The sequence below is a fragment of the Phyllobates terribilis genome, unplaced genomic scaffold (assembly GCF_046119375.1).
Source record: "Phyllobates terribilis strain yellow unplaced genomic scaffold, ASM4611937v1 Scaffold_29__1_contigs__length_15306474, whole genome shotgun sequence".
Lineage (NCBI taxonomy): Eukaryota > Metazoa > Chordata > Amphibia > Anura > Dendrobatidae > Phyllobates > Phyllobates terribilis.
In genome coordinates, this window is record NW_027362789.1 from 2726040 (window position 1) to 2753949 (window position 27910).

General features: G+C 42.7%; 1 protein-coding gene across 1 annotated transcript in view; it reads left to right on the top strand.

The window, feature by feature from the left end:
* The window catches only part of LOC141178679 (uncharacterized), an 88397-nt gene extending 69663 nt beyond the window's left edge, over positions 1-18734 (top strand). The window contains exons 4-9 of the mRNA XM_073660566.1: positions 8170-8319; positions 8449-8628; positions 8711-8834; positions 9955-10052; positions 10236-10326; positions 15822-18734. Coding sequence (XP_073516667.1) covers positions 8170-8319; positions 8449-8628; positions 8711-8834; positions 9955-10052; positions 10236-10326; positions 15822-17350 — 2172 coding nt within the window. The 3' untranslated portion in view covers positions 17351-18734. The remainder of the gene's footprint in view (positions 1-8169; positions 8320-8448; positions 8629-8710; positions 8835-9954; positions 10053-10235; positions 10327-15821) is intronic.
* Positions 18735-27910: the final 9176 nt, after the last annotated feature.

Genomic DNA, 27910 nt, shown 5'->3' on the forward strand with positions numbered 1-27910 from the left:
GGCAGGAGCCAATATATTGTGATGACTTCACTATTATATACCACCAGGAGCCCTTACATTATAGTGTCTTTAACAGTGAAACGGCTAGAATGCATGGGCTGCAGTCAAGACCTGGAAGGAGACCATACATTGCAGGCTACATTCTGCTAGCTTCATTAACATATACCTGGGAAGAGATCATAGATTCTGCGGCCTCCAATAATATATACCTAGCAGGAACCCATAGGTTCTCCTGCCTCCAATAATATATACCTGACAGGAGCCCATACATTCTCCTGCCTCCAATAATATATACCTGACAGGAGCCCATACATTCTGCTGCCTCCAACAATATATACCTGACAGGAGCCCATACATTCTCCTGCCTCCAATAATATATACCTGACAGGAGCCCATACATTCTCCTGCCTCCAATAATATATACCTGACAGGAGCCCATACATTCTGCTGCCTCCAACAATATATACCTGACAGGAGCCCATACATTCTCCTGCCTCCAATAATATATACCTGACAGGAGCCCATATATTTCCCTGTACTAATTACATGCACACAACCTCCCATCCTTCAAGATCTTCTTCTCTACCTCCCTCTTATCTCTTCTTGTCACAATTGCATACAAGATTTGTCCTGTGCATCTCACCTACTGTGTAACTCTGTACCCCAACACATCAGACTGTCGCTTACCGTGGAAACCTTGAAAAGGAAGCTGAAGACCCACTTCTTGTGACAAGCGTACAATCTGCGGTAACCCTCGCTCCAGCATACCACTGCACGACTAGCTGTACCCTGACCTACTGTACCCTCACCCATCCCTTGTACATTGTTTTTGCGCCCTCACCGGCAGGGTCCTCTCTCCTCTTGTACCAGTCGGTGACCCCTTTTCACATGTAACGCACAATGGATTAAATGTCGCTGTAATACTGATAATAATTATAGTACTTGTACTCTGGGTCAATTCATGGCACTTTCCTGGTGTCTACCCCTTATTTGATGTGTTTTGGCAGCTTTTTATGCCCATTTAAAGGTGTTGCATATGCTTTTTTTTTCGTCCCCCCTTTGAATCCTATGGTGCTTGGTAATGGTCGACGAACATTCGACCAATAAATTTGGCGAATGTCTAAATATTCGGCGAACATTGAAATGTTCACTAGTCTCTAGCCAGAAGGTCTAATTAAAGGGGATTAAGTTAAGGAAGGATTCCTTATCTTGGACAAGCAGGATTTAAACAAAAAAGTGTCTATACTAGAGAGGAAGCTACAGTGTCACCAAACAGGGACACCAGTTCTCCTATGGAGAGCTAAAGATGCAGTGCCACAGCAAGGAGTATGTGGCCCTCATCGAATGGACTTTGAGAGTATGAGTGACATGCGCACTAAGTAATCCAGTATGAGTTACAATATTGATGTTCTTTCTTTGAATTTGTTTCCAGTATGGAATCATTTAAAAGTTATATCTCTATTTTCATATGATCTTATAAATTTTTATGTAAATGAGTCTCTGATTTTTCCCTTCTTCCTGCTTATTTTACAGGTCACTCATTAATTCTACTCACGTAGTGCATTAAATAGTAACATAGATTGCACTAAAATAATATTTTTTGCCCACCGATTACTATATTGCTATCCTTGCTTCGCTAATTGCCTAGTCCATGCTGACAGCGATTCTGCGCAAGCCAGGAAGCTCCTTATAGTGCATTCCACTGCAGTGTGCGCTCCAATAGTGGATATCTTAGTGCGCATGACTAGTAGCTTTACTGCACATGTCCGGAAGTCTTCAGCATTGTGCTCCACCGGCGTGCTTTCCAACAGCCAGACTTCAGAGTGCTCTGGACTGGAAGCTCCCTGACACGTCCAGAGACAACGCGCACTCGATCACTCACTAAACCACCAATGGCACCACAGGGTATTTGAGGAGCATTATCCTCCCCTTGGCACCTACAAACACCGCTCATTTCCACAGCCACCCCATATTCACCCCACGCAGCAGGTATGTGTGTTCATATGTATATTGCTGTTATGACATGGAACTCTCTGATCCATTAGATCCAGCAAATCTATTATTTTGCAGTTACAGATTCGTGACCTTCTTTATACTCTGCTTTATGCCAGGGCATTACAGGATCCTTTCTGACTACTAGGCCCCTCGTCCTGATTTCCACTAAGCCTTTTTTCCAGCATACTAGGTATTCATTCTTTGTTTTATTCTTATTCCTTAACAATTAGGTGCTCACCATTTAGGCACAATTCCCATGGAATATATATTCCTATGAATAAGTTGTTTTGGTATCACCACTCTATGAATTTATATTACTCTTATTAAATTGCCTGATCTTATATAATTGACAATATGAAATTACATCATGTATGAAGTAACCCTGATGAAGTATAATAATGTTCACATTAGAGTATATCCTATGTCTTTAAGTTGTCTTAACTCGGCAAAAAATGTCTATGAAATGTTTGTATTTTCATAAGATTTTGATTTCTTTATTCTTTATATATTTATTTAGACATATACCCTGCTTTTCTATATGGGGTTCTTCAAAAAAGTATTTTAAAAAGTATCATCATTGGACTGCCAAAGTTTTTTCTATTTGATTTCTGGAGTGGACGAGGTCTCTCATGGCAGTTTTTGACTGGTGGGTATTGTCGTGGGTAGCTTGAGCCATCATAGGATACAGAACTCAGGGAAGCCAACCTTTGTCCCCCACGTGCCACAGTCCTTCTGGTAACTGCACGGCTCCCTTCTCTTGCCATCTGGCCAATTCTTTAACACCAGCCTGTTGTTGTCGTAGGCCACCGGTGGTTCTGTGGCTGAGTACACCTGTGCAGCTGTCACCCTGGCAGGGTTGTCTCTTTGTTGGTAAACTGCAGAGTTTGCAGCCTGGTCGGGCAGGTGGTTGCCTTTAGCTGTAGTTGAGTTATCCTTTGCATGACCTTTGACTTTCACCATGGCAACTTTCTCTGGTAAAGGTAGGTCCTCCATCAGGAGTTGGACAGGTTTATCATTCTTGATAGACTTACTTTCTTAAGATCCAGCTCTCCATATAGGTCCATAGTCATGAAAGCATAGCGGCTGGCTGTATAAATCGTAGCAGTCTGATCTTTAGCATGTCTGCAGGCTTCTTCAAGGGCACGGAGCTCAGCTTTCTGGCTGGACATGTGTGGAGGAAGCTGCTCTGCTTCTATGGTTTCATGAAAGGAAACGGCAGCATGTCCAGTGTAGAACCGGCCATCAACACCATACTGCGATCCATCCACAAAGCTCTCATGGTCTGGGTTATGTAGTGGGACATCGGTAACATGACTGAAACCCCCCCCGTGGGACATTATTTGTAAACAGTCATGTTCCTCTTGTGTCTTAATAAGCAGATCACCCACATTATCACTACTACCCCTCTCCCTACCTCCAGAGGCAACAAGGTGGCTGGATTCAGAGTAGTGAAACATGAATGGTGATGTTATCAGGCATGAGAAGGGCACATTAAAGTCTGAGATGTCAAGCAGTAAGAGAAAGTTAAAAGAAATTCCTGCAGACTGATACAGCAGAAATAGATTCTTAGTGAGACACTGACTGTCCCCCCTCCCTGAAGAGACTGGAGAAGGGGAAGGAGGGGGGGTTATCATTAGTCTAGCACAGCTGCAGTTTCTGTGTGTATTTAGGCTTCGCACAATTAGAACGTGAAATTTCTTTGTCCTTGCCAGGACTGGTTGTACATAATAGGGGCTCTGGACCAGGTTTTTGCCTTGTTATTAAGTGCATTTGTTGCTACCACACCCTTGGCTATTTGGAGTATTACGGCTGGGGACATAGACAGGTACTCCGGGCAGGACACTATTTGTGGCTCTTTAATCATGGGCTTTAAACTTTCAACAAAGGCACAGGACAGTAAACGGGTGTGAACCTTAGACATGTTCTCATATACTAAGTACTGCCATCTTCCAGAGCCAGGTATAATATTTTTCTACTAACAGGAGAAAGCATTTCTAATTTTCTCTACTTTCTCTAACAAATGGCATGGGAAACATTTCAGGGTCTGTCATTCTACTCATCATGGCCAGCATTTCAGTAGGATTCCAGTGACGCCACACACTCCTGGGGCTCTAGACTGGGGTGTGAGGTTTGGTGGTAGCAGTCTGGGCGAGAGCTGCGAGCGGGGTTAGGGTGAGCTGACCACCCTGACTAATTGTCCTAGTGAGTCTTTCATGGCTGCAAAAGGCTGACGTATAACTACTGTATCCATTTGGGTTGTGTTAGGGGAGCTTCTGGAGGGCAGGGTCTGAAGGGGCGTTGGTCCCATCCAGTGCAGGCATAATATTCAGTGGGGGCCTGACCAAGACTTATGGGGGGATTGCACATGGGGCTCTGGCCAAGGGGGGCACACTATGCAAATGGTTTGTGGGGCGTTAACAAAAAGGGTGCAATACTGTTTTAGTAGTAGGGGGTTTAATGGTTCCTATGTGCCAACAGTGGGCACAACATACACAACAGGTCTCCACCCAATCTGGATTCTGATTCCTATATACACAACATGTCCATCCTTCAGGGACAATGTATGGGGGTGGAGTCAAACTGGGAGGGGCAGGGGAATGAACGCCATCTTTGTTACATACTTCAAAATACAAAAACTTATCATCACGTTTTTCTTCCTCCAATCGCCTCTATTTACAGATTTAGAGTTTTTCCACCATATCTCAGTCTGTTTTAGTAAACCAAGATCATTTAAAAAACCTTGCTGTTCCTCCAACACTTTCAAGAAACCTTCATCAAATCTGCCACCCGGTGGATAACCACACACTAAACAAAACCTATGCATTTTCTGCACAAATTTCTTTTCTTTCTTTCTGTTTCTTTAAAAACAGGAATACATGAGTAGACACAAACCAGTGAGAAGTCATACCTTTCACTATGGATTGTATACTCTATACAGCACCTCTACCATGCTCAATCTGTTTCTTACTAAACAGATTAATACCCATGTTCTGTTTCTTAAAAAAGAAACAGGAATACAGGACTAGAGAGAAAAACCAGTGGGGACTCTTACCTTTCACTATGGTCTCCTACTCTGTCACGCCATGCCTGACTTATAATCAGATGACAACCATCAGCCCCTACGTCTAGGAGCCTGAACCATATGAGTTTCCTTAGCAATACAAGAGGCTGCTGTAACAACCAACAATCTGCTCCACCGGGTACAATCAACTAATCACTACAATCCAACTGCATGTACAGATGACCAGTGAAACACCAAATCCACACTCCCCATACAACATACAGCACAAGAATTCAACACAGTACACAAGGTCTCATCAGGGTTCTTTGTCTAACAATAATGGACCCACTTACTATGAACAGATCAAATGACCTGTGACTACTTACCCAACGCGTACTGCAACCCATGAAAACAGAGGGATAAATTCAGGTAGTGTAAGAATAATGCTTCTTACCAATTGCTGCAGCAGTCCCGGATATCTGTCTGTCTGGGTTCCATCAAATTGGTTGGGTCAGCAGTCTTTTGCATTAGTGGGTCCCTGTTCATTGCGCCAGGTTTTGTTTTCGCCACATAACGTGAGGCGTTCTGAGACGTTGTGCCTGTTCCAAATTAAATTGTAAAATTCAAATACGTGCACGGCAGAACTACGACTGATACATTTGAGCATCAGGCTAGATCTACTTTTACATGCTCTGGTCCAGGTTTATATAGGTTAATAGTATTCATACTTTAAACAATATAATTTGCTCAGCTTATCTCTAAATATGTGCTGGCATTAGCATACATACATCTAATTGGCTAAGTTAACACTACTGACACCCAGCTTTCTGACTTTCGTTTCTTCCTTATGTTTTCTCTGGTCTCTAGACAAAGACATTCCTGAGGGACATCTTATCTCACACACACATACTGACTCAAACTCCATTTTAGTAAGCAGAAGATACACTTACAAAAATCAAAATGGAGTCAGGATAGATAAAGTATAACTCCTGCTCTCACACTGTACTACTATAGTGCGGTATATTATCCCTGCCAGTCAGTGTAATACTAACGACCCCATATACATGAGATAAGTGTTGGCTGAATGGTCATTTGGCAGACGGCTATCTCTCCAGACTCCCCCATACACACAAATATTCCAGCTTTCCTGTGATCTGTATGATGGTCGTCTCCAGACTCCTCTAGCGGAGGATTATGTACAGGAAGAACAAACGGATTAGCCTCTGAAATTCAGGATGCCAGATCCTTCTCTGCCCTGACATCATCTGTCGGGAGGTCCCCAAATACATTATATAGTTGAGTAAACCCCCAAAATCAGTGCTTTCATGCAACTCTAATCTAATGTGTACTGGGAGGTTAAAAGGTAACTTATTGGACGTTGTCCCTGGCCCCGGCCTAATAGAATTTCATACATTTCAGGCCCAGACACCATTATTAGGCATTTAACTATGGTAGTAACTGGGCAGCCCCATACTATCGAGTACTTGGGGAAAGAGGGGCATTCAGCTGAACTCTGTCAAACCTTCTTAGATGCCATGTTTGTTTTTGACAGCAGAAAATGGTTAAACTGCCAGGGGTTTTGTTGCAGCCGCACCTGTGCCATCATTGTGGTGTACATCTATGTCCTGATGCCCAAAATTTTTTATTTTTTTTAAAACAAATGTTTAACCCCTTTAAAGCCTGGGGCGTAATAGTACGCACCAGGCCATCACCTCCGGTTCAGTGAGGGCTCCGGCACTGATCGCGGGTCACTGATGGGTGGGCATGACAACCCTGGGTCTGTAATGATCGCTATGAGCACCACCTAGTGGTCGGCGCTCATAGCACAGGAGCATTTCTGCTACATAGAGATGATCTTATCATCACCTCTATGTAGCAGAGGTGATTGGACAGTTGCTGCTTCTAGTCTGCTATGGAGACTATAGAAGCAAGCAAAAAGTGTAAAAAAAAAAAAATGTTTTTTAAAAAAATAAAAAAAATGTAAAAGTTTAAATCACCCCCCTTTCGTCCGATTCAAAATAAAATAATAGAAAAAAAACACATACACATTTTTGGTATCACCGCGTTCAGAATCGCCCGAACTATGAATATAAAAAAAGAATTAATCCAAGCGGTAAACGGCGTAACGAGAAAAAAGTACTAAACATCAGAATTACATTTTTTGGTCGCCACAACATTGCAATAAAATGCAATAACGGGCGATCAAAACATCGGATCTACCCCAAAATGGTATCAATAAAAATGTCAGCTCGACATGCAAAAAATAAGCTCTCATCTGGCCCCAGATCCTGAAAAATGGAGACGCTATGGGTCTTGGAAAATGGCGCCATTTTTTTTTTTTTTAGCAAATTTTGGATTTTTTTTTCACCACTTAAATAAAAAAGAACCTATACATGTTTGGTATCTACGAACTCGTAATGACCTGGAGAATAAGAGTGGCAGGTCAGTTTTAGCATTCAGTGAACGTGGTAAAAAAAATTAAAAATAAAAATCTGCGGTATTGCACTTTTTTTGCAATTTCACTGCACTTGGAATTTTTTCCCCATTTTCTCGTACACGATATGGTAAAACCAGTAATGTTGTTCAAAAGTACAACTCGTCCCACAAAAATTAAGCCCTCACACGGCCATATTGACCAAAAAATAAAAACGCTATGGCTCTGGGAACAAGGAGAAAAAAAACAAAGATGCAAAAACAGAAAATCCCAGGGTCTTTAAGGGGTTAATGTTTTCAAAAATGGGGAAGACGGGAAACATTCATATAGACGGCCGGTGGAGATGTAGTCAGTGATGGACTCTGGCCAAATATGTTTCTAGAGCCTTAGTAAAAGATGAAGATGTCGTCCTCATCATGAAGTAGTTATTTCTCATGTCACGTGTAATGAATATCTGTTGCAGTATTACTAATGCCGATTCCAGTGTCAGTAAATGAGACGAGAATTAGCAATAAGGAAGATGAGTCTATGAGAAAGGTATTCAGCTACAGACTCCAAGGAAGAAATTACTTGTTGTCTGTGTCCTAAAATATTTAGGTTTTATTACTAGATGTAAAGAAGAAAACTAAATACTGTAAAATAATAAATCTCCTCATATGTTTCCCTTATTATCTCCAGTAATTGTATTATTACACAGGATTTTTATGATGTTACATCGGCTCATCTTCTTCTCATTCAGGTCTCTACAATATCAGATCCTCTCAGTGAAGATCTTCTACATAAGAGAATCTTCCTGATTTACCCATCAAGGATGGATATGGACAGAGACAAGATGGCGGAGAGGATATTACACCTCACCCTAGAGATCCTCTTCCGGATTACTGGAGAGGTGAGAGATTCTGATGACATCACATTACATCATTCTTATCTATGGGAATAACAGATGGACAGAACTGGAGAGGTGAGGACTCTGGAAATGGCTGTAGTGAGATTTATTAATGTGTCTCTACATAACCAGGATTACACAGTAGTGAAGAAGACCTCTAGTGAGCGCTGTCAGGACCCTGTGTCTGAAGGATTGGGAAGACCCCTGAGCCCAATGACAGGGCCTCTACCTCACCCTCTGATGCATGAGGACATCAATGACCAGAAGATCCTAGAACTCACCTACAAGATGATTGAGCTGCTGACTGGAGAGGTAATACTGCTGGGAATGCTGGGATATTATACAGTAATGCTATGAAGGGAAAGGGGGGTGACGTTATCATTGTATGTGTCAGGTTCCTATAAGGTGTCAGCATGTTGCCGTTTATTTCTCCATGGAGGAGTGGGAGTATTTAGATGGACACAGAGATCTGTACAAGGATGTCATGATGGAGGTTCCCCAGCCCCTCACATCACCAGGTACTCTTCCTTCCTTTGTTTACCTTGTCTCTGCCCCCTTGATGATGTTACAGTCACGTGACCATTTCTAGCATTTCTATTGGTGGGTGGCCTGTAGCTGATTTTTGCCCTTAGTTTGCCCTGAGCCAAGATGGCGGATTTGTTTACCTTGTCTCTTCCTCTTTGATGATGTTACGGTCATGTGACCACTTCTAGCGTTTTTATTGGTGGGAAGAGCTGATTTTGCCCTTAGCTTGCCCTGAGCAAAGATGGCCGACTTGGCAGCACGCATAGGTTCTCTGGGGCCGGGAATGAGCATGTGGACGGTTGGTCATGTGTCTCTGGCGTCACAGGATGTCATTCTTCCTGACCTGTGGCCTCTCGAAAACGCCCCCTCACTGTTCCTCTGCCGGCCTGACACAGCCCACATGCGCCGGTGATGCCAATTAAGCATCAGAGGCGCTCCTATAAAACTCCCCCTTTGCACACTCCTCTCCACATGCCCCCGGAAGCAGCATCTAGCGAAACATGTGTTGGGCCTGCACTTTGACACGGAGGGACAGCACAACTCCTGGATACACTATGGGTGAGCAATAATTTACATTTGGGGACCTGTTAGCACTTTAGAGAGGAATATAGGAGCGGATTCTTATACCCTTGTTATATACCTTGTCATAATACTGGGACCCAATTTTGTTACTTTGCAAAAGGACCTTAACTGTACCAGATGCACTTTATCTTCCCTCTGTTGCCTTCGTGTTATTCTTTTCCCCTACCTTGCCTCTCTGCTCAGTCCTTTGTTTATCCCGTTATTGCCTCCAAGATTTGTATAAGCTGTCCACAATGTAACCGATTATTAAACGGAATTGCATTTTGCACACTAGCATGGATATTCTTGGTGTTCTTATTTGGACTCATTATTTTTTGGTTTAAATTTGCATATGGAGTAGAAGGCCCTTCCTTAACTATGTTGATGTCCTGGTTGTGTCCTTTTATTTATTATAAAGATCTGTACAAGGGTGTCATGATGGAGGTTCCCCAGCCCCTCACATCACCAGGTAATAGACAGGACTAAATACACATGGCCTATAATTATCTGTATGTAAAGAATGAATTCAGTCCCTGTATGTGTTTCCTCCAGATCTATCCAGAAAGAGGACAACAACAGAGAGATGTCCCCGTCCTCTTCTTCCACAGGACTGTAAACAAGAAGACCCCAATGTTCCTCAGGATCATCAGGTAGATGGAGAGAAGGTGTCATGAGATCTCCCCTATGATGTGTAGACGGCTGTGAAGGTCTTGTGCTCAGTCTTGTTTTATCCACCAGTATTTTATGTTTTATACTTGTGCAATGAGAACGGTGGAGATGGCAGGATTAGAGCTGATGTGACTTCTTCTCTCTGTGACTTTTTTTTGTTTCAGGGTGAAGGTCTGACCCATATTAATATTACAGAGACATATGTGAGGGGTGATGAGTGGTGTAAAGAGGAGATTCCTATATATGACTATCCGGGTGAGTAGTAACCACTAAATGTAGAGAAGTCACCGATTATTCTCAGTCACCGGCTGTGGCTGCTTTATCATTGGTGTAGGGTCTGCTGTATCACAATCGTGTGATCACCATTTTGCCTCTAGACCACAACATTTTCCTCCACCCAAAACTTTTCAAATGACTTTGGGTATTGAAAACCCTTTGAAACCTGAACAATCCACCTACACTCTGATATTAGAATACGCTGACCGTTACCTGCCCAGATCTGTGATTTACAAAGCCAAATGACAGCGTACGTAGAATGTGCTGACAAGTTAGAAAATCACTTGAAGAAAAATTACGATGGACCTCTTAGAGAAAGCGGAGGGTAATGATGCTGTTGGCTTTCTAGAATCCTGATATCTTATTGAATGAATCTGCCTTCTCTCCCTTCTGTGCTGCTGAATGTGTTCATATGGTCCCTAAAAGACCAGGTCCAGCCTTTCTGGCCAAATTCTGCTTTAATAATCGACAATATTCTTCTTGAAACTCTTCTGATAGAAAGCCCCATACTCCAATTACCCCAGAGAGGTTTCACCACTAGTTACTCATTTTTACTGATGAGGACTGTTGAGTTTGATCATTTCAGTAGATGTGTTATTGTCTATACTCACAGTTTTTTAATACAGTAGTTAGTGCCCAAAATACTCTGATTTAACCCCTTCCTGCAGCCAGTTTTGTTTTCCTAATCAGGCCCCATTTTTTAAATCTGACGTGTGTCACTTTATGTGGTGATAACTTTGGAATTCTTCACAAAGGATAATAGGAAACAAATGGATCTTACAAATTATTTTCCAACTTCTCTTGAATCCAACAATACCCTGTATATGGTTGTACACTACTGTCTGGGCACATTTCAGGGTTAAGAAGAGAAGGAGCGACATTTAGCTATTTGAATGCAGATCTTGCTGGAATAGTTTGCAGACACTATGTATTGAGGGCACTGTTCATGGTCACCTGGCAGCTCAAAAGATGGCTGCCACAAACAGATTTGCCACTCTCTACTCCGTTTTCCAGATCCCACTTATTGATTTGCTCATCACCCTTTAATCCCTCTACATGGATCTGGACTTACATAGAGACCCCTAGACTTGGACCACGGTGTTACCTGCTGTTCTGTGGTGTGAGATGGGAAGAATAATAGTCAAGTAGCCGGGTCAGAACCATGAGGGCAGAGAAAAATCAGAAGACACAACAGTAGTCAGTAAACGGGCCGGGCTCACAACAGGAAACAAATACACAAGCCGAGAGCTGAGCACAGAGGACTGAACCCGAGGAGAACAAGGCTGTATCTGGCGGCTTCCAGCAATATGCTCCGAGCTTTAGTAGGGTGTGGTGCTTTCTGATTGGCTGAAGCAGGCAGCAGGTTACTCCAGCTGGACAGCACACACACCCATACTGCAAGACTGGATGGTGCAACTGGTCCCAGCAACCCTAATCTTAGTGGCTGGACAGAACCTGTGCCACCCAGAGCTTCTGGTTCCTATGTCTCTTCCATAACCTGTGCCGCCTGCAGAATGAATAAGGCGGCTCCTGGTGAGAGAAGCAGACGTCGCAGGAGCAGATCCCAGAGGAGATGGGACACACCATTTGCAGAAGCCCTAATATAATAAAATGGCAGAAAAACAGAGCAGTAGAAATCCCCATAAAGTGATTCTATTTTGGACATTATAACTCTCATTGAATTAATCTACAGGAGTAGTGACTATTTTGACTCCACAGCCACTTTCAAGAAATTATCATGCAGTGGATGTTGCAGAGTGAAAATTACAAATATGCCATTTTATTCCCCAACACATAGTGCCCAGATTGTGCTCCAGGAGACTAAGTTAAGTGGGATCTTCTCACTATAGTAATGCCAAATACATGGATGCTAAATGTAATTTGGGTACACTGCAAGGCTCAGAAGCGAAGGGGGATTTGACTTTGTGAGTGGATATTGGTGGATTGGTTTATGGAAGCCATGTTGCATTTCAAGATCCTTTGAGCTGCAAATGTGGAAACCTCTGTTGTTCCACTAATAGATGATGAACCAGAGTGGGGACTTGTTTTTTGTGAGATGAGTAGAAGTTTTTATTGGTATCATTTTTGCCAACATAACATTGTTTGGTGGCTTTTTATTCCTTATTTGAGGGGCAGAATGAACAAACAGTTGAATACCACGCTCCACTGGTTCATCCTATGAGGTTTCTGTGATTGAAACAGCTTCAAATCTTAATCAGCCAGACATGTAGATTTGTTAAGCAAAGACACATACAGTTGTGCTCAAACATTTACATACCCCGGCAGAATTCTTGCACTCTTGGCCTTGTTCAGAGAATATGAATGATAACAAAAAAACTTTTTCTCCACTCATGGTTATTGACTTGGTAAAGCTATTTATTGTCAAACTACTGTGTTTTCTTTTTTTAAATCTTAATGACAACCAAAAACATCCAGATGACCCTGATCAAAAGTTCACATACCCTGATGATTTTGGCCTGATAACATGCACAGAATTTGACACAAATGGGTTTGAATGGCTACTAAAGGTAACATCATCACCTGTGACCTGTTTGCTTGTAATCAGTGGGTGTGCATAAAAGCTGAGTGAGTTTCTGGAATCCAGACAGACTCTTGCATCCTTCATCCAGCCACAGACGTTTGTGGATTGTGAGTCATGGGGAAAGCAAAAGAATTGTCAACGGATCTACGGGAAAATGTAGTTGAACTGTATAACACAGGAAAGGGATACAAAAAGATATCCAAGGAATAATGCCAGTCAGCAGCTTTCAAGCTATGATTAACAAATGGAAAATCAGGGGCTCTGTAAAAACCAAACCATGGTCAGGGAGGCCAGTGAAAATTTCGGCCACAACTGCCAGAAAAATTGTTCGGGATGCAAAGAAAGACCAACTAATAACATCAGCTGAAATTCAGGAGTCTCTGAAAACTAGCGGTGTGGCTGTTTCAAGATGCACAATAAGGAGGCACTTGAAGAAAAATGGGCTGCATGGTCGAGTCGCCAGAAGAAAGCCATTACTGCGCAAATGCAACAAAGTATCTTGCCTACAATATGCCAAACAGCACAGAGACAAGTGTGGTCTAGCAACAAGCTCGGCTGTATGCGGAGGTAAAACTCAGGATACTGTCTCTTTAAATTTTCGGGTTAGTTTATTTAGCAGTTATAAACTAACCTCGAGTCCATAAAGAAAAACACAGCCCATTCGGCTAAAGAGACAAAACAAACTACAAAACTTGCAGCAAAGTCCATATCCTGGGCCAAGGTCTGGCCACACACAATTAGTCACACACTGGTTCAGCACAGTACGTGTGAGCTCCTTTCTGTAGCAGAGTTTACCCGGGTACTGAACCCACCTGAGTGTCAGGGCTAGCTATTTAAAGCCCAGATTCTCCCTTGATTGGAGGTAGGGTGGATAACGTCCCTCCCACCACTTTTGTTATCCACTTAAAACATTCCCTTGTAAATGTGGTTCTCTTAACCCTCTCTGCACCGATTGTGCAGGAGAACTTGCATGTTTTCACATGACTGATCTTAAGAGTCTCAGCGACAGATACCTCCCTTCAGACACACTACCAGTGACTTTATCACACAAGCCTAAAAACTTCTGGAACAAGGTAATTTGGAGTGATGAGAACAAAATTTAACTTTTTGGCCACAACCATAAACATTACATTTGGAGAGAGGTCAACAAGGCCTATGACGAAAGGAAGACCATTCCTAATGTAAAGCACGGAGGTGGATCGCTGATATTTTGGGGATGAGTGAGCTACAAAGGCACAGGAAACTTGGTAAAAATTGAAGGAAAGATAAATGCAGCACGTTATCAGCAAATACTGGAGGCAAATTTGCACTGATCAGCCCGGACTCTGCGCATGGGATGTAGTTGGACGTTCCAACATGAAAATGATCCAAAACACAAGGCCAAGTTGACCTGTCATTGGCTAGAGCAGAACAAAGTGAAGGTTCTGGAGAGCTCTGGGGAGATCTCAAGCGCGCAGTTCATGTTAGACAGCCCAGGAATTTACAGGAACTGGAGGCTTTTTGCCAAGAAGAATGGGCATCTTTACCATCTGAGAAAATAAAGAACCTCATCCACAACTGCTACAAAAGACTTCAAGCTGTCATTGATGTTAGAGGGCGCAATACATGGTATTAAGAACTGGGGTATGTTAACTTTTGATCAGGGTCATTTAGATGTTTTGGTTGTCATTAAGATTTAAAAAAAGAAAACACTGTAGTTTGACAATAAATGGCTTCATTCATATTCTTTGAAACAAGGCCAAGAAAGGAAAAATTCTGCCGGGTATGTAAACTTTTGAGCACAACTGTACACTATTGTGTTTGTGTTGACTTGTGAATGTATGTGTTTTTCTTTGGCTGGTCAAGAAGGACATACTATTATGTGTATAAACCTGAACGTTGACTTCTCTTGGTCTGGAAACAATAATGTTTGTTAATATGCTAATTAGATATTGTACTAAAGCCAGCTAATTATTTACAAGAGTCCCCCTGCTATACCAACTATGTAAATTGATTAAATGCACAAACAATTAGACCTGAGCCCTGAGTAATAATATCATCCCTTATCCTTGACCTGTGGATGTGTACTTTAAAGGACAATTGTAACTATTTAAGGGACATATGCCTCTGTAGCAGTCAGAATTGAAAGAGAGAATCAAAGATCAGAAAGATTTCAGGACATCAGCTTGGTAGCATGGTTCCATCCAGAGAGGCACAGATTTGGATTCTACATGATTCCGGCCTAAGAGTACATGGCCCTGACTGGAAGGATATGGATCTGCTCCATTCACCATCAGAGAACCCATGGATACATTTGGGGAGACCAGGTTGGGACGATGAGATTGCCTGGCCCCATGGACATGTTGTTTGGGGTTGCCAGGTGGGACCCTCCGGTCACCTGAAACCCATGGAGACATTCGGAGAAGCAAGATTGGGACCCACTGGTCATCTGACCCCATGAAACTCTCGGAGACCAGGCTGGGACCCTCGGGTCTCCTGGCCTTGTACCTTGATGGACAGTCAGCTTCCAAAGCTTGACGCTACCTCCTGTCTGTGGGGGGCTGCCAAAAGTGGGGCCACTGGTTGAGGTAGTTGGCCCTTGAAGTCCCAAAGTCACAGCTGTTCTATCCCAGGCGGGCCAGAGGAAGGGTGAAACTGTGTAATTTTGCACTAACTTGGGTATTTGCTGGGACTGCCCTATGTGTTTATTGTCTGGTTCAATAAAGTATTGCCACACTATTTTACCCTGTGTTGTCTGAGTAGTATTATGCCCATGGAAGACCGCGGGTCTTCACAGTTTCTTATTAGACTATGAACTGTCATTGTCTTGGTGAATAATTCCATATTTTTACATAACTTGCTATTTTTATGGAGAGTTTAAGTAGAAATGTTCAAAAATATAAAATTCAAGGATATTTTTTGTTCAAAAATAATTTTGTTTTATTCTTGACAGATGACTGTACCAGGAGATCAGAGGGACAGCTGGTATCTCCAATTTTTAAATCAGATGTTCTTGAGATCCCACAGGATACAATTGAAGTGAATGCCATTACTCCAGATATACCATCATCCCTTCACAGCAAAGAGCTGTCATCATCTGATCTTTTGAAATGGATCCTGACTTCTGATTCATTACCAACTACTAAGGAAAATCTAAGTCACAAAATAAGCATTAAAAAACAAATTGCTCCTAAAGCAAAGATGCAATTTTCACGTTCAGAATATGAGAATAGTTTTCCTCTTGAAAAGTGGTTTCTTAAATATCAAAAAATTCATAAAACGGAAAATGGATTTTCTTGCTCCAAGTGTGAGAAATGTTTTAGCCAGAAATCAAATCTTGTTAGGCATGAGAGAATTCACGCAAGAGAGAAGCCTTTTTCATGTTCAGAATGTGGGCAATGTTTTAGCCATGAATCAGATTTTGTTTTCCACCAGAGAACTCACACAACGGAAAAGCCTTTTTCCTGTTCAGAATGTGGAAAATGTTTTGTGAAGAAATCATCTCTTTATAGTCACCAAAAAATTCACACAGGAGAGAAGCCTTTTTTCTGTGCAGAATGTGGGAAATGTTTCAACCGGAAAAGTAATCTTGTAATACACCAGATAACTCACACAGGAGAAAAGCCTTATTCGTGTTCTGAATGTGGGAAGTGTTTTAACCACAAATCAAATTTTGTTAAGCACCAGGGAACTCACACAGGGCAGAAACCTTTTTCCTGTTTCGAATGTGGGAAATGTTTTAACCACAAATCAAATTTTGTTAAGCACCTGAGAACTCACACAGGGGAGAAGCCTTTTTCCTGTTCAGAATGTGGGAAATGTTTTAGCTATAAATCAGATTTTGTTAAGCACCAGAGAACCCACACAGGGGAAAAGCCTTTTTCCTGTGCAGAATGTGGGAAATGTTTTAATCGGAAAAGTAATCTTGTGATACACCAGATAACTCACACAGGTGAGAAGCCTTATTCATGTTCAGAATGTGGGAAATGTTTTAACAATAGATCATATTTTGTTAAGCACCAGCGAACTCACACAAGGGAGAAGCCTTTTTCCTGTTCAGAATGTGGGAAATGTTTTAACCAGAAATCAAATCTTGTTAAGCATAAGAGAATTCACACAAGGGAGAAGCCTTTTTCATGTTCAGAATGTGGAAAATGTTTTAGCCATAAATCATATTTTGTTAAGCACCAGAGAACTCACACAGGGGAGAAGCCTTTTTCCTGTTCAGAATGTGGTAAAGGTTTTAACGATAAATCAAATTTTGTAACTCACCAGAGAACCCACACAGGGGAGAAGCCTTTTTTCTGTTCAGAATGTGGGAAATGTTTTAACGATAAATCATATTTTGTTAAGCACCAGCGAATTCACACAGGGGAGAAGCCTTTTTCCTGTTCAGAATGTGGGAAATGTTTTATCCAGAAATCAAACCTTGTTAAGCATAAGAGAATTCACACAAGGGAGAAGCCTTTTTCATGTTCTTAATGTGGGAAATGTTTTATCAATGAATCAGATTTTGTTATGCACCAGAGAACTCAAACAGGGGAGAAGCCTTTTTCCTGTTTAGAATGTGGAAAATGTTTTGTGAAGAAATCATCTCTTTTTAGTCACCAAAAAATTCACACAGAGGAGAAGCTTTTTCCTTTTCAGAATGCCTTCATCATGTTCTTAATGTGGGAAATGTTTTTCATGGAAATCAACTCTTAATAAACATCAGAGAAGTCACACAGGGGAGAAGCTCTTTTCATGTTCAAAATGTTGGAATTGTTTCAACTTAAAATTGTATATTAAAGGAGTTGTCCACTACTAGGACAACCCCTTATCATTCCTCATGTTTGACCTCGTTAAAATAAAAACACTCATAATCACCTTCCGTGTCGGCGCTGTTCTAGTGGTGTTGATACTCCCATTCCCGGGGCTCATGTGAGGTTGTTACATCTCACGAGCCCTGCTTTCAATCTGCTTCACTGTCGCTGCCTTCGGACATGTTGAACAGCAACAGCAAGCCAGGGCTGCAGATGCTCTCTGACTTCCTCTTAATGTTCGATTTGTTCGAAGGTGGGGACAATAACACCAGCACTGATTGGGCGCAAGGTTCACAACAACCTCACATGAGCCTTGGGAACGCAAATGCTGACACTGCTGGATTGGGAAGTTTGTCTAATTTTGTTTTTATTTTAACAGGATCAAACATGAGGAATGAGAAGGGGTTGTCAAAGTAGTGGACAACCCCTTTAAACATCAAAAATCACACATAGAGACTAGTCATTATCATACCTAGTGTGTGAAAAATTATTTTCTGGAAAATTTGTTTTTTGTTGACCATCAAAAACAAAGAAGGGGAGAGAAACTATATATGTGATTGACAAACTGTTCAAAAACAGATAACAGACAGGTGTATAATTAAATGAGAAAGATATATTACTTTAAAACTGTATTTTTTAAACTATAAGACACTTTAAGCAAGAAAATAATCTTACTAATAAGTGAACGCATCTTTTAGACTGCAGGCAGATTCCTGTGACAGAGGAGAATAATGAGACCGTGTCCTTCCTGATCACTGAAAGAACTGCTCTCTCTCCGCCAGCCCCACACTTTTCTAACTGATTGGTGCAGAGCAGGAGAGGAAGGTACAAGGACTTGCACAGAGGCTGAATGTCCGAAGTGAGCAGCTGAAGAACCTTCTACCCGACTAGCTCACGGACCTTCCAGATCATGTAATGAATCACATGACCTTGAAGAAACTACAAAATGGGTTCATGTACAGTACAGACCAATTGTTTGGACACACCTTCTCATTTAAAGATTTTTCTGTGTTTTCATGACTATGAAAATTGTACATTCATACTGAAGGCATCAAAACTGTGAATTAACACATGTGGAATTATATAGTTAACAAAAAAAGTGTGAAACAACTGAAAATATGTCTTATATTCTAGGTTCTTCAAAGTAGCCACCTTTTGCTTTGATGACTGCTTTGCACACTCTTGGCATTCTCTTGATGAGCTTCAAGGGGTAGTCACCGGAATTGGTTTTCACTTCACAGGTGTCCCCTATCAGGTTTAATAAGTGGTATTTCTTGCCTTATAAATGAGGTTGGGACCATCAGTTGTGTTGTGCAGAAGTCTGGTGGATACACAGCTGATAATCCTACTGAATAGACTGTTAGAATTTGTATTATGGCAAGAAAAAAGCAGCTAAGTAAAGAAAAACGAGTGGCCATCATTACTTTAAGAAATAAAGGTCAGTCAGTGCAAAAAATTGGGCAAGCTTTGAAAGTGTCCCCAAGTGCAGTTTCAAAAACCATCAAGCGCTACAAAGAAACTGGCTCACGTGAGGACCGTCCCAGAAAAGGAATACCAAGAGTCACCTGTGCTTCTGATAGGCTGGGTGCCCACGTAGCATTTTTCAAGCGTTTATGCTGCGGAATTTCCGCAGCATAAACGCTTGTGAAACGCTAGGTAATCCGCACCCCATGGTCCCCAAGGGGATTCCGCATGTTCTATGCACATGCTGTGGATTTTTCCGCATCGTTTATGCTGCGTACAAAAATCCGCAGCATGTCATTTAATTTTGCGGAAGCGCAGCGGAACTCCCGCCATTAACTTGCATTGAGATGCATAGAAACCGCGACTGTACATTTGTACAAGCTTCTTCTATGCATCTCTATATGCGGATAGTACCCAGTTCTGAAGGAGAGAAGACTCTCATCCAGACCTGGGTACCATTGTACCTGTAAAAAAAGAATAAAATAACAAATAAAGTTTATACTCACCTTTCCGAAGGCTTCTCTCTGAATGCCGGCATCGCTGAAGGACCTTCGGTGACATCACAGTCATGTGACCGCAGGCCCTTCACCGCTCTGTCTCGCGATATGCCGGCAGCCAGGAACCAGACAGGAACGAGCGCTGCAGCCACGCCGGCATCGGGGGTGAGTATAGCTTATTTGTTTTAATTTTTACGGTTCACACTGTATAAATCCATGCTGTTTGCATGGATTTATACAGTGTGACCTAGTTGTCAAGCACTTTACAAGTGATGCTATCGTCTGGAAAGCGCTTGTCAATTTGCATGCGGAAACGCATGTGAATCCGCATGTATTCTGCAGGAAAAACGCATGCACAATCTGCATGCATTTTTTCTGCCAGGGAGATGCAGAAATGCTGCAGAAATTTTCTGCTTCATTTCTGCATCGTGGGCACATAGCCTAAGTTTATCCGAGTCACCAGCCTCAGAAATCGAAGGTTAACAGCAGCTCAGATTAGAGACCAGGTCAATGCCACACTGAGTTCTAGCAGCAGACATATCTCTTCAACAACTGTTAAGAGGAGACTTTGTGCAGCAGGCCTTCATGGTAAAATAGCTGCTAGGAAACCACTGCTAAGGACAGGCAACAAACAGAAGAGACTTGTTTGGGCTAAAGAACACAAGGAATGGACATTAGACCAGTGGAAATCTGTGCTTTGGTCTGATGAGTTCAAATTTGAGATCTTTGGTTCCAGAACGCAGAAAAGGTGAATGGATGGACTCTACATGCCTGGTTCCCACCGTGAAGCATGGAGGAGGAGGTATGATGGTGTGGGGGTGCTTTGCTGGTAACACTGTTGGGGATTTATTCAAAATTGAAGGCATACCGAACCAGCATGGCTACCACAGCATCTTGCAGCGGCATGCTATTCCATCCGGTTTGGTTTAGTTAGACCATCATTTATTTTTCAACCGGACAATGACCCCAAACACACCTCCAGGCTGTGTAAGGGCTCTTTGACCAAGATGGAGAGTGATGGGGTGCTACGCCAAATGACCTGGCCTCCACAGTCACCAGACCTGAACCCAATCGAGATGGTTTGGGGTGAGCTGGACCGCAGAGTGAAGGCAAAAGGGCCAACAAATGCTAAGGATCTCTGGGAACTCCTTCAAGATTATTGGAAGACCATTTCCGGTGACTACCTCTTGAAGCTCATCAAGAGAATGCCAAGAGTGTGCAAAGCAGTCATCAAAGCAAAAGGTGGCTACTTTGAAGAACCTAGAATATAAGACATATTTTCAGTTGTTTCACACTTTTTTGTTAAGTATATAATTCCACATGTGTTAATTCATAGTTTTGATGCCTTCACTGTGAATGTACGATTTTCATAGTTATGAAAATACAGAAAAATCTTTAAATGAAAAGGTGTGTCCAAACTTTTGGCCTGTACTGTATATACAGTGCATGCGTATGAAAATGTGCATATTTAGTAGAGCTGTATATATGTAAATGTGCATACCGAGGCATGTAAAAGTTTGGTCAAAATTACTGTTATTGAGAACAGTTAAGCAAGTTGAAGATTAAATGATCTTTGAAAGGTCTGAAGTTAAAGATGACACATTTCCTTTGTATTTTAGACAAAAGAAAAAAATGTCATTTTTTAAATTGTAAAAATTACAAAAAGGAAAATGGGGCGATGCAAAAGTTTAAGCATCATTTGAGATTTGTGTGCTTAGATAACTTTGACCAAGGTTTCAGACCTTAATTAGCCTGTTAGAGTTATGTCTTGTTCACCATCATTATTTGTAAAGGCCAGGTGATGCAAATTTCCCAGCTTTATTAAAACCCAGCCTCCTCTAACCTTGTGCGAAAAAAAACAGCAGCCATGGATTCTTCTTAACAGCTTCCTAGCACTCTGAAAATGATACTGTACTACTTGAAAAAGGGGTGTATCTAGGTACTGACCATGCAGGGTGCCCAAAATTTAGCAGCGAAGCATTTTTGCTTTTGTAATTTTTAAAATGTAAAAAATGACAACATATATATTTTTTGCCTAAAATACAAAGGAAATGTGTCATCTTTAATTTTAGCTTTTTTAGAGATCATTTCATCTTCAACTTGATTAACTGTTCTCAATAGCAGTAATTTTGAACAGGGGTGCCCAAACTTTTACATGCTACTGTATATAGCAGAGTTATGTGTATATGTGAATATACATATGTAGCAGAGATTTTGTATGAAAATGTGTGTATGTAGCAGAGCTGTGTGTATGTAAATGTGCTTATGTAGCAGAGCAGTGTGTATGTAAATGTGCATATGTAGCCGAGCCATGTGTATCTAAATGTGCTGTCGCAAAGCTTAGTGTGAGTGCACTGTCTATGCAGCAGTGTTGTGTGTGTGTGTGTGTGTATATATATATATGTGCACTGTAAATATTTGTGCTGTAGATGCTATATGTAAACAAAACACAGTGCAGCGAAACACTAACAAAATATTTATTACTTTGCTATTCTACACTAGTGCATTAGAGTCACGAGAGTCATTGGGTGTTCTCATCTGATGGTCTGGATTTATTTAGAGAGATTACACGGGCTGGAGCTCATCCCTCTGAATGCCTGTACTCCGTCCCCATGGGGCAGAACACTACTCAGACAACACAGGGTGAGGGTATCACACTTCGATAAGACTTTATTGGGTCACCAACATTTAACAACATATATTACATAGTAATAGTGCACAAAATAGTGCAAGTGACAGTCTCCTCCTTCGACTGGCTTGCTGTGGATTCGAACCTCTATGACTTCAGGGCTTCTAGTGCCAACTACTACAACCAGCAGCACCCTTCTTTTGGCAGACACCCACAGAGAGGAGGCAATTGCAAGCTTAGGAAACTGACCAAGCACAGTGAGGTATGTGGCTAGGTGACTGAATTGTCCCAACCTGGGTTATCTAAATAAACTCATGGGCTCAGTATTGGCCAGTTTTGTAATCCACCAGCTGGAACCATGGTCCCCAAGATGAAGTCCTGTGGAATCAAACCAGTGACAGGAGTAAGCTCCTATTTATAACCCTCAGATCCAATTTCAGGGCATTGTCTCACAAGATTGGGGGGAGATAGTCGTGACTGTTCTCTCATTGTTCAATTGTTTAATTAGACTGCCTAATTATCCTCCATATGATGCAAACTAGTACACCGCTGGGGGCTGATGCAATCCATAATCAGCACACATTTCACAAATTTGCATATAAATATGGGCTTTGGACAGTCTCACATGAAACAATTGTGGCTCCAGGCAAAATGTGTATAATCTGGGCTGCTGATCAAGATTTCGGGACGCAGGTGAAATTATTCGTACAGATTAAAAATCAACACGTTTCAAAGTCATACACAATATCTTCCTCAGGACATAACCTAATACAGGGTTCCCCAACTCCAGTCCTCAAGGCCCACCAACAGGTCATGTTTTCAGGATTTCCTTAGTATTACACAGGTGATAATTGCATCACCTGTGCAATACTAAGGAAATCCTGAAAACATGACCTGTTGGTGGGCCTTGAGGACTGGAGTTGGGGAACCCTGACCTAATAGGTACCATGTATAACTTCATCAGTTTTATATGCGGTCTTTTTGAAAAAAACTCCAAATAGAAGCACATGATATGTCAATTTTATATGTAAGTCCATTAAAACAAGGTCGGTTGAAGTGTTAAAAGACAGAAAAATATTTGATATTAATTGCATTAAAACATAATATTGTATATTTATAAAAAAAAAAACTGAAAAATGTATTTCATACCATTAGTGTAAAAAAAAGAAAAGAAATTATATGAGTGCATTCCTAAATGGGGTGCGAACTGGTGCTCAATTGATTTATTGGAGTATGAATGTGGTTTAACAGTGCTGTATGCCACCAAAGAGTTTGATTGATCAGTATAGAGCTGCAAAATTGGTTCATTATGAAAGGGGAATGATATCCCAATGGTTTATACTTAGTAGTGTTGAGCCACCCCCGTAGTGTTTGGATTCGGTTCGGTTCGTCGAACACCCGTGTGTTCGCCGAACTGTTCGTTGAACACCTTCGAACACCGTTAAAACCAATGGCAGGCAAACAAAAACACATAGAAACACATAGAAAACACCTTCAAAGGTGTCCAAAAGCTGACAAACTGCTCAGAAGACACAACTAACACATGGAAAAGTGACAAGTACATATAGTCATGCGAAAAGAAAAGAGATGGAGGAGTAAAAGGAGGGGGAGACACAGATATAGGCATGTCATGCCCTTCTAAAATCCAAAAAGTGAGAAGCCGACACGGCCAGTCCGCTCCTGAACCCTGACGGCCAGCCCCCCTCTCCCAATACTGGTGCCTGTCCGCTGGTGGGTCGAGCGAGCCCCCCTGTGGTGGAGGCAGCTCTAAGCTTTTTAATTTAAATTGTCTCTCTAATTTGAATGAATACACTTTAAATCCATTTACAAGGATCTATTGGAGGGCAAGCCTCATGCCAGCAGCCGCGTAATTCCAGCTCCAGTAGCGTCCACTAAAGCTGCTGCAGTTAAAAAGCTTTTATAAGGATCGAGCTCGGCTGTCCACCGCAAGGCATCCTACTGCCAGTCCTAGCCCCTATGCCTTGGGGTGCCTCCTGATGCTCTTCACTGAGTATCCCGTGGTCCCGAAGCATTTCCTTTGAAAAAATTAAGTGTCCAAACTACAGGTGGTGTAGCTTGCTTAACAGCCGGGATAATCCGCTGACTAGCAGACACTGCTACTAGGCACAAAGTATTTCCTGGGCTAGATGCAGTTAAAAATTTGTAATTAGATACTCTCGTTGGATGCTGAGAAAGCATTCCATAGAGTCTCCTGGCACGCCATATATGATTCTCTTAAAAAGCTTGGGGTAGGGGTCTAGGGGACCCTTTTATAGCCAAAATCACAGCCCTGTATCGCAATACGTCACCTAGGCTGAAGATAAATGGAACTGTAGCACCCTGAGGGCTCGGTTGCTACAGAGGTATTGCACCTCACCCAGAGGTGTGATATCTTACTCTCAGGTAAGGATGGAGTGTGAATCAGGACCCGACACCTGCATGCATTACACCACATTGCCGTGGGGCAGGGCGACCAATATGCCCCTGAGATGGGCACGACAGTCCCTGTCCCTGGCTGGAGAGGGGGGAGGGAACACTGAGGAAGGGGAACCCTGTAGTGCAGGAGCAGGGAGGAAGCAGTTCCTGGGTGCATTGAGAAGGGAGTATAAAAGGTGGGCACCATCTTAGTTCAGTGCAGAGAAGTCTGAGCAGAAGTGACAGGGAGCAGGGGCTCTGCATGAGCTCTGCTCCGGAGGCGGGCCTAGTAACAGGCCCAGGCCTGGAAGAGGGAAAAGGAAGGAAGAGGAGCGGAGAAGGCTCCAGGGACGAGGAACGAAGGGATCCCAGGGGTGCGGACGGGCGAGTCGCCACCGCACGCCCGAATCCACCTGCGTGGAGGGGTCAGGCCAAAGGGGGAGACCGGTCCCCGAAACTAGTGGAGGCAGGAAACGACCCTCAGCTAGAAACCGGAGGCTGTGACATTTTATGTGGCGCAGCCCCTCGCTACACCCGCTAGGAAGGCACCACATAGGGTCAGGGAAACTGGCGCCAAGTTTACCAAGAGGAGGCCCGAGGCAGCCGGACAGAAGGGTTGGTAAGAAAAGCCAGACAAAGGACACACAAAGGGGGTCCTGTGAAGCGCTCCAAAGTTATCTGGGAGTTGTCTGAGCCCCTCACCTGGTGAGCACAGTACGACGTGGGCAGCCGTTACCTGCAGACGTGGTCTGGATAATAAGAACTGTGAGTAAAGGCCCTGGACTGCATCACTGACTCCGTGTCGTTACTGCTGCTGCCCTGCACCATCACCCCCATCCTCCGCATACACTGCCCTGAGGCTATACTCCTCCCGTGGGGAATTATGCTACGCTCTGCTGCACCCACAACACCAGCCTCAGCGGTCTGCCCTGCAGCGGCGGTTCACTCTGACCGCAATCCACGGGTGGCGTAGTCAGACATTTAAACATCAAAACCACATAAATAGTACCGCCACTTTTTTTGACCACCCTGAGCCACGGAACCGGGTCGCCGCCACGGAGACTACAACCACCAGCATCCACCAAAAAGGGTCCGGCTCCGGGTGTCCCAAGGCCCAGGGGGTGCATCAGAACATTTTCATCACCTTTCACAATCACAAATGGGACAAGGCAGGGATGTCCTCTGTCCCCTCTCTTATACATCCTAGTGACAGAGCACCTGCTCTCATCAATTCGCCATAACCCCAATATTAGGTGGATTGAGGTGGGAGGCACCGAGTACAAGTGCTCTCTATTTGCTGATGATGTCCTAGTATATATCACTCAATCACATATATCCATCCATGCTGTTATGGCTGAAATAGATCACTTTGTTACATGGTCAAATTTTAAAATCAATGCAGCGAAGTCTGAGGCCCTCGATGTCTCCCTCCCCAAATCCATACAGGATTCCATCCAGTCCAACTTTCCCTTTGCCTGGCCCTCACAGGGTATCAAATACTTAGGAATTCCTATTCATAGAGACCTCTCCCATCTATGTTATCTTAATTTTGGGCCCTTTATTGAACAACTCCATACAGACCACGGTTGGCAAGTTAGAACTGTAAGATTCACTACGTGAACCACTGGTGTTTTGTGGAAAAGCACATGTACACTGTGTTCCAAATTATTATGCAAAAAGTATTTAGGAGTGATAAGGGAAGAATTTGTTTGTTTGTCAGTTAAACTCATTGATGGTGATGTGTGTCAGGGCTCTTTATATCCCTGTAAGCAATTGCAGACACCTGTGCTAATTAGTTTGGCAGGTGTGTCCAATGAAAGGCAAGACTACTTAAGAAGGCTCTCTCACATTATTAAGCAGCCTACATTTTCTGCCAAAATGGGAAAGAAAAAGGATGTGTCGGCTGCTGAGAAGCAACAAATTGTGGAGTGTTTAGGTCAAGGCATGACTACAATCAACATTGTGCGATGATCAGGATGAAGTGTCTTGGCAATCAAGAAGTATGTAGCTGATTCACAGTACACACGTGTGCGTGCTGATAAGGGCAAATTGAGGACTCTTTCCTACAGGCAATTACGTCAGGTTAAAAGAGCAGCGGCAAAAAAGCCTTGTCATAGCAGCAGACAAGTTTTTGAAGCTGCTGGTGCCTCCAACGTCCCCCGAACAACAAGATGCAGGGTCCTTCAGAGGTTTGCAGCTGTGCATACGCCATCCTGTCGATCTCCTCTATCCACTTCACACAAGCAGAAACGGCTCCAGTGGGCCAAACATTACATGAAGACTGATTTCAAAACTGTTTTGTTCACGGATGAGTGCCGTGCAACGCTCGATGGTCCAGATGGATGGAGTGGAGGATGGCTGGTTGATGGACACCCCACGCAAACACGGCTACAGCGCCAACAAGGAGGAGGTGGAGTAATGTTTTGGGCTGGAATCATGGGGAGAGAGATTGTCGGCCCCTTTAGGATCCCTGAAGGGGTAAAGATGAACTCCATAATGTATGTGGAGTTTCTCAAACAGCACTTCCTGCCATGGTTCAAGAAGAAGAACCGTGTATTCCACAGCAAGATCATTTTTATGCATGATAATGCACCGTCTCATGCTGCACATAAAACATCTGCATCTCTGGCTGATATGGGCATAAAAGGGGACAAACTTATGGTGTGACCCCCATGCTCCCCTGACCTCTACCCCATTCAGAACCTCTGGAGCATCATTAAAAGGCGTGTCTATGATGGCGGGAGGCAGTTCACATCTAAGCAACAGCTCTGGGAGGGTATTCTGTCCTCATGCAAAACAATTGAAGCAGAAACCATCCAAAACCTGACAAATTCAATGGACGAGAGCGTTCAGAAGCTCCTTTCGAACAAGGGGTCCTATGTGAAAATGTAACATCACCTAGAATAAAGTTTTGAGTTGAAAACTGTTTGATTTCAGTTTCTAATAACCTGCTAATGATTATAATTTCAAAAATGACCATTTTTTTGGTATTTATTAAAATGAAAAGGTTGATCGAAAAGTTTGGGGGATCTAAGAGTGTGGCTACCCAGTAGTCAGGATTACTTCGATTTCTGACAATATGAGGGTCATGTTCCAGGTAGTGCAGCAAGAAGGCACTTATGTGTCTTGCGAATCTCGGAGCCCCAAAATTATTTTCCGGGCTAGATGCAGCTAAAAATTATTATTAATTTTAAATCTGGTGGAGCTTAGTATAGATGGCCTAATAGAATCAGTG